Source organism: Brugia malayi (assembly GCF_000002995.4).
Source record: "Brugia malayi strain FR3 genome assembly, contig: Bm_v4_Chr3_scaffold_001, whole genome shotgun sequence".
Taxonomy (NCBI): domain Eukaryota; kingdom Metazoa; phylum Nematoda; class Chromadorea; order Rhabditida; family Onchocercidae; genus Brugia; species Brugia malayi.
Window position 1 is genome coordinate 11,768,586 of NW_025062477.1, and position 13,628 is coordinate 11,782,213.

The 13,628-nt window shown below is 28.1% G+C and overlaps 2 protein-coding genes across 2 annotated transcripts; both read left to right on the forward strand.

Annotated features, from left to right (window-relative positions):
- Positions 1 to 101: 101 nt before the first annotated feature.
- Bma-cdap-2 (Variant SH3 domain containing protein) lies at positions 102 to 8,232 on the forward strand (the record flags this gene model as incomplete). The annotated part of the gene is made up of 9 exons (XM_043080909.1): positions 102 to 216; positions 3,657 to 3,842; positions 4,248 to 4,307; positions 5,014 to 5,142; positions 5,956 to 6,167; positions 6,379 to 6,537; positions 6,862 to 6,981; positions 7,379 to 7,499; positions 8,030 to 8,232. The coding sequence occupies 9 exons, from the start codon at positions 102 to 104 to the stop codon at positions 8,230 to 8,232; spliced, it is 1,305 nt and encodes a 434-aa protein (XP_042936843.1).
- Positions 8,233 to 10,602: 2,370 nt separating this feature from the next.
- Bm6793 (Thioredoxin family protein) lies at positions 10,603 to 12,773 on the forward strand (the record flags this gene model as incomplete). The annotated part of the gene is made up of 6 exons (XM_001892527.2): positions 10,603 to 10,697; positions 10,985 to 11,140; positions 11,377 to 11,553; positions 11,917 to 12,139; positions 12,386 to 12,553; positions 12,741 to 12,773. The coding sequence occupies 6 exons, from the start codon at positions 10,603 to 10,605 to the stop codon at positions 12,771 to 12,773; spliced, it is 852 nt and encodes a 283-aa protein (XP_001892562.1).
- Between the last annotated feature and the right edge of the window lie 855 nt (positions 12,774 to 13,628).

Genomic DNA, 13,628 nt, shown 5'->3' on the forward strand with positions numbered 1-13,628 from the left:
CTACGAAGCATGAAACGCTCTGTGTTGTTATGTGGTTGATATTAATCGATTGACTGTTCACTCTTCATCTGATTCTGATTTGATTATAAATATTATTTCAGATGGAAGTGAGGTCGGGTAATGTTGCAAAACTGGTAAATCGCTTGAGCAGAGATCTTTCACAATTGAACAAGACAACAACAGCACCATCGGTGGATGTCAGTTTTAGACGATCTGGTAAGCTATCTAACTGGTTTTATCTTCGAATAAATATATAAATTGTAATGAAATTCTAGCATAGATAATAATTTCGAAGTCCTTCAGGTTTTGATAGTGAATTTAATGCATTTAATTTTTACAATAAAATTAATCAGAAAAAAAACTTCCCTAAATGTCGTAAAATATATGAAGATCACTAAAAATATTATAAAGGAATAAAAAGTTTGGCGGTTTTTTCATTACTATTATTATGCTTTCTAACAATAAGTGGACACACAATGTGCGAAATCCAATCATAAGATATTATGATACGCAATTTTTTATTCCATTCTTTGGGTCTTGGTGTGAAATTTGCAACCTTGATTGTTATGAATGCTGGAAAACGATTACTAGTCATTTTCTTCATTTTTCTTCAGAATTTATTATAAGTCTAAAAGGTCTCGGCTATTTTTGTAAAATAATATACCTCTTATTAAAGGTATTATTATGTTTAGGCTTGTTGCATGAAATAATTTTGCACTGCCATTACTACATATTAATTTTGAAATAAATTAATACTGTTAATTGCATATATTCTAGTATCTGTTTTGTCTGGTAACTCATGCTTGATGCATGTGCATCCTCCACGAGAGACATAATTGAATTTTTCTATTTCATCCGTAATACACCGTAATGATTCTTTTATATAACGCGAATAATCTTCAACAATATGCATAGTTGTCACTTACCATCTTTTTTTGAATATACGTTTTTAAAGTAAATGTGTTTTATTTTTCTCTCATTGAAACATAAAAATGGAGAATTAAAAAAAAAAAATTGAAATGAGAGAAAGAATTAATAGAAGTTTTATAAGACATTTAAATGAAATGAAGAACAGCTAAAGCAATATTTAGAATGCATTATAGAATTGGTATATGATCTTCTCCCTAAAAGAAAATATTTATGTTTACTTTACATCCTTTCCGTTACTATGTTGCCCTTGCTCTGTACGTACGGAAAACCGATCTTCTTTTGACCGTTCAGTTATGTAAAAAGACCCGAATTGTTCCCAGTCGAATCTTTTAATCGCACCTTCATATAATTGAACCGGTTTTTTTGCGATCAGTGAATTGATGATTGGATGTGTTTGCAAAAACGAATCATGTGAACATTCATTGCTTTTGAATATTTAAGATGTTTTGACGAATAGAAATGCGTCAGTCGAATTATTTTATATGTTCTTTTTTTCTTTACGATAAATGTTTTAATAGTCCAGCTGAATAGCAGAAGAATTTTTTAGGATAAATATATTGGAAATAGTTGACCCTTTCGAGAAATTTACTTTATAGATTTTTTTTAGCTGTATTGAGGTGACTTTAATGTAATTAATTTAGTTTGTATTACAGGTTTTTAGATGAATAGTAGTACTACTTATACAAAAAGAGGAAAAAAAGTATCGTGGTCATGATCATAGTAGATACTTGTGATTACTGAATTTCTAAATATATAAACATAAGTAAAGGAAAACATCAAATAAAATATTGGATTAGTGTGCTGGAACTACGGTAAGGAATGCGGGATAAGTTTTAATACTTAAGATAGTTTTTTTTTTTTTTTTTTTTATGTAATAATGTCAAAAAACGATGAAAAAGATAGAGATGTCCCTGAAATGCATATATTTTTAATAGAAAATTAGCATTTGTTATCATTATTACTGCTAAAAAAAGAAAAGTGTTCCTATTAATGATGAAAGATGAATCATACTTATTTTCCGTGTATTTCCCAAGAGTTTAAATAAGATCGTAAAATATACTGCATCGCTTGTTTCCAATAAAATTGTTTAGCCTCTTTATTCCTAATAAAGAAAAACGCCAGGTAATGTGTAATTAAGGTATGATGTAGTTAACATTTTTAAACTGTAATTCTTATTTGACGAAATCTACCATTCAGGTTACTTTTGTCTGCTTCTCGCTGTTGTTATTTAAATTTTATCTACTAATATGTATTTCATTTTTTGATTTTTCAAAAATTTTTTTTTAATATTTTTTTAATACCACTGTTAATTTTGTGTTTTTTCTTTTGTTAAAAATATATTCTTAGGTAATAGCTTTCTGATAAGCTTTGAATAAGTTAGTTGGTTTAAAAAAAAAAGTATGTAGTTATGGAATAGCACAACTTTATGATTTTTTTTTGCAATTTTTTTTTCTTTTTTTTTTGTTCATTGATGTGCAAATAATTCCATGGAATTCTTCAAAAAAAAAAACATTTTGCTTGTTAAGCAGTCTTTGTTTAGGTTAATGATAAAGAGTACGGTTTTTTCACTGAAACCAAAAAAGTTTCTTATTAAAATTTTATTTTATTTTACTTTTTAAAATTTTGTTTTTATTTACTAAAATTTTATTTTATTTTACTTTTTAACTAATATAGTCATTTCCCTTTTCGGTTGGTGTTTAGTGAACTGAAAATATTTTTGCTCATTTCTACAATGTATAAATAATTTTGGAATTTATAAATGAAGTATTTAATTTGATTTGAAAAATAATATTAGAAGAGAAAATGATTCATCCAGAAGGCGTACTGAACAAAGATAGGGTTTTAATGCGTGCTAAATGAAGAAAAAAAGGGAAAGAGGAGGAGGATACACAGTGCAGAAAGGCACAAAATCAGTGCTAATATGATTTGTTTCAGTGTTCGTTATGGTATTGAAGAGTTGAAAAGGCATAGAAGTTTATAAAATCATTTTAATTTTCGATGTTTTCTTTTTATATTGCTAAGTAAAGTTATGTTTCATTGGGCTATATATACATATATAATATTTAAGTATAATTCTTTTCTAAATTACATATTCTATAAATCTATTCTTATAGCTTTCAGTATACAAGAAAAGCTAATAATATACCTATATACTTGTATGTTTCATTGTTATAATTTATTTTGATATTTTTTGAAATATTTTTTTGCAAATTTCAATTGATTTTTTTTCAATTTTTTATGTTTATGACGATACAATATCTTAGATTTGATCTGTTAATTTTTGATGTCTTTAATTCCAAATTATGTAATCATTCATGGGATGTGGAAAATTGATTTACGAATTAGTGAGCAAAGTGCAAAGTATTATGATATTTAAAGATGAAAATTTGTTCGATGATAATCGGCATGTTAACAAAAAAAGGGGCGATTTTTCTTTCCGTCTTGAGCTTCTCTCATTTATATTGTCAAGTGTTGATTACTTAGTACTGCTATACTGGAAAGATATATTATAGAGTTGCGAAATATAAAACTTTCATGCATTGCATTGCAGTATTATTAAAAGTTTGAATTTGTAGAACAAAATAAAATTTAAATAAACGATAAAGTCGGAAAAGATTTCACATTTACATTGGATGATATTCTGACTTTTGTTCACATTTGCAGAAGTTAATGTATTATTCGCTTACTGCACTTTACTTTTTTATTTTCATTTCCTCCATTGACAGGTACTATGTCGGTGCGTTCAGCAACAGTGAGATTTTCCTATAAAGCAGCACATGAGGATGAACTTGACCTGGAAGTAGATGATATAATTGATGTTCTAGACGAAGCAGAAGCAGGATGGATGAAAGGAAAATTAAGGAGTACGGGTCGGATTGGATTATTTCCTACTAATTTTGTTCATTTCCTTGGTAAATCATGATGATTTTTTTTCTTTTTTTTTTTTTTTTTTTTGTATGGATTTTCAGTTTTATTTGTTGTAAGGTAAATAATGCTTTATTTGTCTCTCAAAAAAACTTGCAATTAATGTTGACGAAGTTAATTAGTTTCATCTTATATCTATTCCAAATGAATGCTTCTTTTCTTATTTGTTTTTGAAAATCATTCGATATGGTTTTGTGCATGTTCGATATGATTTTATGCATATTAAATTTTCTAAGTCCACTTTGAATAATTCGCTAATTCGTTAGATAGCTACTGATTTGGTTGCGTGTGATAACGTAGAACATAGTGACGAAATTGTATAACAAATTAGTTGCATGTGCAATTTCTTCTATATATTTTTCTGTGTTTTCGCTGAAATTTGTCTTTTTTAGATAAAACAACGGGTAATAGTGATACTTTGAAATCAAACGATGCCAAGAAGAATTTTTCGGGTAAGTAATTTTATAACAATTCTCTTATTAGTGATTTTCACAAAATTCGATAATGGATAATTAGACTGTGTGGCTGTTTAGTTTTGCTTCCGGCAGATATGGCTCAAAAGCTATTTACTATTAGACATTTACTAAGCTTATTACATGTCTCACCCGTTTTTGGTTTTTAATTTCTCGGACTGTTAATTTGAAGTGATAACCTAATATTTTCATTTTATATGATATGAACAAGGATTGTTAGTACTGTTATTGTTTTTAACATTGTCTTTGTTATAAATATAATGGTCATTATTTGGCGAGAGTTAGCTGAAAATTTCTGTTATCATGATCTTGCAATTGTGTAGCAAAAAATGTTGTAGCAAGCGAAAGAAGAAGAAAGATTAGACACTGAAATTAATGAAAATGATTTTGTCCACCTTTTTCATGTTACTAAGAGATTGGATCATGAAATGATGACGTGCAATCGGTTTAAGCACTTTTGTTATTATTTACTCCATGTTTTTATTACAATTTAATACATCGAACATTGCAGCTTTGAATCCATCGAAATCAAAAAAAAATGTAAATCTAATAGTTTAACCTTTTAAATCGGTCAATAATTTAATGGTTAGTATTAAGTCAATAATAATGGAATTAATGAAATTTTTAAGATTTATTACCATTAGTTCATTTTTGTTTGTAATTTCTTGCAAAAGCAAATTTGCAGGTGATATGCTGCCCGAAATGCCTACCTCACGATTATCCCTAGTAAGTGAACCGTCAGAAAATCGTATAAATTACCACATATCTGGTGCCACAGCTACAACTTTGGGAAAAAAAAAAGTGAATTCACGAGGTTATTAACTTTTTTGTCTTTGACGAAAATGCATATTAATTCTGAACGCATGTATCATTTTCCATGATAGAACTATAAATTAAAGGTTTTTTGACATCTATGGATTATACTAGAATTTTCAGAATCTCTTTTAATTCATTTATGCACAAAAATTTTAATTCTTTTCATGTATTTATCATTTTACACATGCACTTTTATTTTATTTTTTCTTTTTTTTCTTTTTTTTTTTTTTTTAATAGAATTTATAATATTAGCATTAATTGAAAATCGGTGGAGAAATAATTATAGGCTTTATCCCTTTATTAAGAATTACATCCGTCTGGATTTAATATTTTTTTATTAGCGTTCAGAATGTAAAGCTGTTATTATATTTTTATCAGTCGGAAGATTAGAAAGCTTTGAATTTTTTTCTTTTTTTTTTTTTAAATGGTAGAGATAAATGGTAACAACTGTTCAAGGACACGTGGAATAATGTATCATCTGTGTTGCTATGATTTGCAAGCTAGTTGAGTTTGTTGGGATTATACTTCTACTACTGATCGGTCAAATAACAAAACTTTAAGAATTTCTGTTCTACTGGCTTTCGATTTCAGTAAACTGTATTAATTTAGAAACTTTTAAATTTTAACTTTTGCTTTTTTTATTCTGACAGGTTTTCCAGTAGGGCTGATTAGTGAATAAAATAATTGGATAACAGAGGTATTTTTGTGTACATGCGAAATGACTGATGATAATTCTTATTATTTATGTTAATTCTTATTTATGTTGCTACGAAGTTTATATAATCATTTTCTTCATTTTGAACTCTTTTAGCACGTGTTCTATTCACCTATTCGCCAAAACATGAAGATGAGCTTGCGCTTCGTGAAGTAGGCCAAATAGTTGAAATTGTAAGCAAATCCAGTGAAGATCCTGGTTGGTTACTAGCTGAAGTCGATGGCAAACAAGGATTGATTCCAGATAATTTTGTTGAGATTTTAAGGCCTTCAGTTCCGATTAACACTACGAATCCAGAAACAAACAAGGTGCGTTTCCAGTTTTCACTTTTTTTGAGTGAATGAGGAAAACATGAGCAAGTGGGATGAATGATTCAAAAAATTTTTTTGATTTGAATTCAAATTAAGTCTTTTGAAAATTACAACCTGTCAAAATTTGATTATTAAAAATTCTAGCCTTCTTCCAACTTAAGATTTGAAAAAGAAGTGATATGATGTTAAATAAGTGGACAAAATTCAGATGCCTTTACCGCCAAATGTGCCCGCCAAACCAGTATCAAAGACAGTAACTCTGTCATCTGGTGTTGGTCGTCGTGCTACAACTTCTTCAATGTTCGCTCAAATGCATTCCAGTCTTGCTGATGCTTTCACGAAACCACCGAAACAGTTTACTGCTAGAGTATTTATTTTAATGAATTTTAATAGCATTTTGATGGCTCATTCAAACAAAAATCCTGGAGAGGTTGAATTCAATGATTGTGGGATAAGAATAAAGAAACTTTTTTTTTTTCTGCTCGTGTAATACTCCCATGCTACTGTTTATAATTTGAGATACCTGTGTCTTTCGTACCTTAATATGTTATGAGTCTCTAAGGCAGTGATAACTTTTTCGGAACTTCTGCAAATCAATTTGATCGTAACATTAAAGCGGGTATCCTGCAACCGTTGGAACAGTTTATACAGTAAATAATGAAAGAAATTGTATGGAAGTTCAATTTTTTAGACTCCAAAAACGGGAGAGGGCTTGACTGATGAAGGACAACCAGGTGATCGTTTATCTCACATAACCGCAACTCGACCTAAACAACCGAATAAAAGACCTCCGTCCACTGTTTTCAGAACGGTTAGGAATTAATTTTTGTTTTTTGAATTGTGCTAACACAGTAAAGTACTGTTTTTTTTCTGTATTCGACTTTTTTTTTTTAAGTTTATTGTTCGTGAATTCAGGATTTCTTATTCTGAATGATCCTGAATAAATTTTTGTGCTGAATGAATTTTGTCACTTTCTTCCCTTACTCACTGATATTTATATTTTTCTTCGAGTGACATGCTTCAACTTCATTATTAAAATTTGCCTATTTAGACGTGAAAGTTGAGTCATCCTGTTTTCACATATCGTGTTCTTCGCATATATATATATATACATCATTAAAATTTTTGAAATTTGTGAATATAAATCAGTATCATTTTCTAGTTTATTTTAAAAAGTTCATTTCTAGTTAAAACATATCGAATTTCAGAAATCAAATGAAGCCTCAGCTAACGATGATATGTTGACGGCTGAATGTGGAAGAATTTCACCTGCAACATCGACAGCTACTTCTTTGTCTAGCAGTTACACACAACAACCTTTATCAATAGGTAATTCATCATTTTATCTGACTAAGATCCATATTACTTATTCTTTGTAGAAGGCTTTTTACGGATTTTGAAATTCGCAATAGTAATTTGCAATAGCTTAGTTTCATGGAGCGACAAAGCAAGTTAAAATAAATTTGCAAACTGTCAATAAGTTGAAACAAGAGAAGAAAAAGTGAAGCATCGTTTCATGACTTTATATTTTCCATAATATGAAGATGAGGATATTAGATTTTGGATTCTTGAAAATTATTTGTTTATATTTTTTATTTTCTTAAAAAATTATGAAAGTAATTCTTTTACTTGCAAAATATCTCCAATCAGCACTACAAACCTCATTGCTGTGAATTGTGTTTTAACATCGACCGATATTATAAGTATATTAAACTGTAAACTTTTCTAAACTCTTCTAAGGATCTATAGCGCATTTCTGGCAATCTTTAATTTTGAACACTCCAACCATATAATACATCCTTGCTTCAATCTAATGTCTTTCTGTATCTAATGCAATGTCTTTTTTTTTTGTATTGCAGCATCTTCTATAAAATCAATAAAAGTGCAGCAAGTATTATCACCGAGAAATAGTAGCAGTGATATTAATGATGAATTTGTGCCACGTAGTGAATATAATCGCTTGGTTCAACAATTTGAAGAATTACTCACAACAATGAATAAATTTCGTTTGGAAATGTGTCAAAAAGTGTCCATGCTGGAAGCTAAAATTGCCAAACAATGAAAGAGTGAGCATTTCATTTTGCTACATCTTCCTGCTTTTTAATGTATGCTTTAGTTTGAATTTTGGAACATTTCATATTTGTTTGATTAAAAATTTTTATATTTTTCAGATTAACTTTCATATTGCTACGGGCAGCCTTGGATAATCTTGGCATCCTGGATTTAACTAAAGTATACTACTTGGTTGATGCATAATTTAATCATATCTCTAAACGAATATAATAATTATATAGACCTCATATAAATAATCCTAAAATATCCTTCTTGCAAAATTTGATAAAACGCTAAAAGGTATTTTTTATTTTTTGTTCGTTTACATTTCTGAGATATTCCGTTGTTATCAAAAAGAACTTTTTGATAAGTTGAAAACATAATTAGTTTTTGTTTATTTTAAATAACATTTTATATGATTTTTTCAGGGAATACTTCCAGAATTTTCAATGCAATTTTCAGTTATGGATCTAAAATCTTTGTTTCGGATTTTCAAAATTGTAACGCCCTTGATACTAAAAATCTAAACGCTTAATGAAATTTCAATTGCCTGTTATGTCAATGTCAACCTAGATTTGGCTTGAAAAAATTAACTGGATTGCCACGTTGAGCGACCTGAAGCTATAGCTCATTCATATCGATCAGGCAAACCCTCAAAACTCTAATGCATTTCTTATAAATCTTAGTTATATTTGTGATTAGAATGGTTTGTGTAGCAGCACACTTGTCACGTGTCCTTGGAGCAAAAACAGGATGTTTTAAAATTTCATTCAGGACTTCTTTGAATTTCAATTTATGACATAAAATGCTCTCTTCCTTTCCAAATATTATTGCTTCATGTCGTTTTTGTAACTGATCTGCATTTCTATTCAATCGTGAACTTTCATGAATGTAAACGTATTGTTATTATTCATGCTCGTATGTTTTGCTTTAGAGATCTGTTTTAGAAATTGTGCATTTTTCTTTCCTTTTTTTTTTATTCTTCATTCCAAATTTAATTTTTATAAACTGCATTTAATTTTTGAGGTATTTTATTTTATTATGCGATATGCAATATGAATTTTGCAATAGTGATTTTCATCCATCTTTCATATTTATTTGTGTTGTATTTGTTAACTTTGTCACATTTTTTTCACAATCTTTACAGTTTTATCATAAGAAGAAATCTTTGTTTGCTTCCTTTTGAAATTTTGAATATAAGAAATTTTAATTGGAGAAAATGCTCTGTTTGAAATCTCAAATTTTGTTTAAGACTTCATTTGAATGGTCATTATTGTCGAAGAAAAAAGCTGGCTTGCATAGAAGATTCTGTTTCCCTTTGTGTAATGAAGTGATTGAAAGTTTCACTGAAAGTTATTCGTTGAATGGACGAAGAGAAATATTAGGAGGAATTGATGATACAAGTGGTTACTTATTTTCATTATGGATTTGTAAATTGACGAATTTTTGTATATTTTTATGTTTTCATTACATTTCTTTTTTTTGAAATTCATGCCAAATTGGGTTCTACTCTTATTTATATGCCAACTTTAACTGTATTCATGATTTCAAATTATTCATCTGGAACAAAAAAAAAAAAAAATGCATAGTTGTATGAAATTTCTATAATCATTTTAGCAAAAATAACATAAAATGAAGGAATGTCATGTATTTAAAAAAAAAAAAATTAAATACTCAATGATACATTTGTCGTTTTCTAACTATTGTTTCCTTAGAGAATATTTATTGAATTTTGAATCATAATTATGTTATTGGATATCATTGAATATCCTTTCATTTGTATATTTGTTTTTTCATATTTTAAAATGATATAGTACATATATTTGCTTGTAATTGAAATTTTGGGAAAAAGAAAAAGAAATAAATTTATCATGTGTATTTGATGCTGACAAATTGTCAAATCTATGTTTGGTTCAATTCACCAACACATCTACCAGCCTTTTTTTTTCTTTCATCTTCCAATTCACCAACCACTTTTCTTGTTCTTAATAATGAATTTTTTGAATATATATCCAAATAGAGATATCTGATTAACCAGAATATCTTGAATAAGACTTCGTTAATCTTGCATATTGCAAAATGTCCAGATTTTAATAATTGATAAGCTATGACTAAATTATCAAAAAAATATTTGGAGGTAATTTCTCTCTATCATATTCTGTTAGTGAGTATTTGAAGTGGTATACTAAGTAATCTTTTAAAAATTATAATAGAGTAATAGTTTATAATTGGACTAAAATGTCTATTTAATGTTGATAAAAGTAGTATTTCAAGAAGGCGTAATTTGTTTTTTTTTTTTTTCTTTTTCTCAGGTAAAACTTTCAGTTTGAGTATATTGTATATTGGATAGTGGAAATTTTGGTTTATTTTTATAACAGTTATGGTTGTTCATCACTGTAATTCGGATGCAGGATTTCATGAATTTTTGGCAAATGCTGGCGCAAAACCTGTTATTGTTGATTTTTATGCAATCTGGTTAATTAATAATGTTTTATTTTAAATTTCAGAACTGTTAATTTCATTTTTTTTTAATTTCTGTGTAGAAAAAATAATTGCAAAATTTCTTTTATTTTAATTTTAAAATTTTCAATGAGATGAGTTTTTTTTTTTTCCTCATTTTTCCAGTTGTTTTCATTTGGAAAAGGAAAATATTTTCCGATGATTGGTTTAGCTTTCTTTTTTTGTCTATTGATTAATTTAGTTCGTTTAGATTAAGTGTTAATATGAAATTATTACCGATTAATAATTTATATTATGTAAAGGTGTGGACCATGTCGACGAATAGCACCAATATTTGAGCAACTTTCCAATCAATATTTAAATGTTGCATTTCTTAAAGTTGACGTTGATAAGGCAAAAGATCTATCGACACTTCAGGGAGTTACTGCAATGCCTACATTCATTGTATACATGAATAGGTACTATAATTATTTTTAAGATTTAACTTTTTTAATTTAATAGCAAATTCTATGCAAAAACATAAATAATCAAGTGACAAGTATTGAAGTAAAAAAAATATATGTATATTGATAAAAATAATAGTTTCAAAATTTTGTTATCAACATAAATGATGAAGAAACTAGTTTTTTCTTTTTAATCATATATAGTTTTTCTTTTCAAAAAAAGAGAAGAAAGAAGAAAAATTTGAATATAGGGTGAAAGTTGATCTTTTGCGCGGTGGTGATCCAAATGCATTAGAAGCATTGGTAAAAAAATGGTCCGATAATGCACCAAAAGAGGATAGTTTGGTCGTGGGACAAACTGATCTCATAACATTTGTTGATAAAACACAAGTGGAATGCTTAAATGAAGATGATAATGCAACATTAAGGTTTGTCATATTGTAAAAAAATAAGCATTTCAATTTTTATGAATATTAAGTTTTTGAATTTAATTTAATTTTATATTTATCTCTTTTATATCTTCTAATAAATATAAGTAAAAATCTTAAATTGTAATCTTCGTCATCTATTGCGAAATGAAGATTATCATTTGGTCAAATATTGATATATTAGTAAACTCATAAGCTATCTTATTTCATATTTCAATAAATTTTTAGTGAGAAATTTTGCATTTTTTATGTAGTAATAATATGTATGAAGTTTTGCACATTATTAAATGCAACTATTAAGAGAAATGCGAAACACTTATAGTAAGACATTTTTGTTTCTTGATGACAGTTTGCATATTTCAGGAGTCTACTTAATGGTAAAGGTGTGCTTACATCTGATTGCGATCCTCAGCTTATCATATCAATTCCATTTAATCAGCCAGTAAAAATTCATTCCATTTATTTGAAAGGTAGTGGTCCATCAGCACCAAAAACAGTTAAAATTTTTACAAACCTTGCAAGTATCCTTGATTTTGATCGAGCAGCAGGTGCTGAAAGTGTGCAAACGATCTCCTTTTCCGAAAAGGTATTTATATTTCATGAATATCTTATTATCAACTATTGCATTATCAGCTAACAAACTATCTCTTGCTATAATCGATAGATGGATGAATGAAAATCTTTTGTAAAATTTAAAGTCGAAAATAAATGTTATAAATATGTGCTATGTGAAATAAAGATCTAAATTTTTTTCTATTTGGGCAACTTTATGAATGATTATATTAGAAGAAAAGTAATTGTTCAAAATATCTCGATGAAGTTGAATTTTTAGGCCGTCGAAGGAGAGTTATGTAATCTGCGTTACGTGAAATTTCAAAGCGTGAAAAATATACAGTTATTTGTGGAAGATAATCAAGGCGGAACTGAAAATACAACAATTGAAGCTCTTCGCTTTTATGGAACACCACTTTCTGCAACAAACATGCAGGATTTTAAACGAGTTAGTTTATTATATATTAAATTTTGATCTCACTAATTTCAATATAATAACTAGAAATTCTTAAAATTCTAATCTGAATTAACTATTTCAGATTTTTTTTAAATCAATATAATATGTCTACTGAGTTACAGTTACGTCTATGGTATATATACATTACTATCTTAATATTTTCTTTTTTTCTGTTCAGGTTTCTGGCAAAGTTGGTGAAGTGGGACACTGACAAATGACACAAACTTCAGCGTAGCAAAACTTTCACTCTTCTGGCCTAATTGAACGAAATGACACGTTCATATGTGCATGCTTCATATTACGTTCTCTTCGTGAGACTATTCGTTTGTATCTTTGAATAAATTAATTGCTTATTGTTATTGTTTTCTTTTCTTTGACTATTAACCACATTTAGTGTTTATCGCTTTTGCAATATTCCTTTCTTAACAAGAACACTGTTGAAACTTGTTAAAGAATTGTTTATTTTAACTTATTTGTTATTGTATTAATAATTCTGCTGATTGCCTAATTGATTTTCTAAATTAAATTTGAGTTGACTCTAAACTCAGATGATGTCTACCTCCACAAGATTATTTAAAATTCTTCCGCCGAAACAAGCCAAAATTAACATGGCTATTTCTTGCATAAAGCCACAGTGAAAAGCTTAAAAGCAATCAATTATTTGTGAATTATCGGAATAGTGTGAAGATCATGCAATAAATTTAGTAGCTAAAAGGATCGATGAAAATAATTCAATTGAAATTAAGAAGAGAGTGCTAGAAAATTGCTCAAGTTTTTAGATTAATTTAAGATTATATAGTGGCGCTTTTTATTATGCTTTATTAATTCTAGAAATTTAAATTATACATTTTACTAATGCTTGAGTAAATTAATTGAATCAAGGAAAGATTGATTGGGTTAGGAATAAAAAATCCAGAAAGAATAAACGAAAGATGAGAAGATGAGCCGAATTATTATGGGAGTATTTCTTAAATTGATATTTATGTGGTTTGCAGATCAAATTTGAATTCCTTATCCTAGAAACGTTATATGTTTAGAATTTTGGTTGAGAAGCACGAAAGTAGAG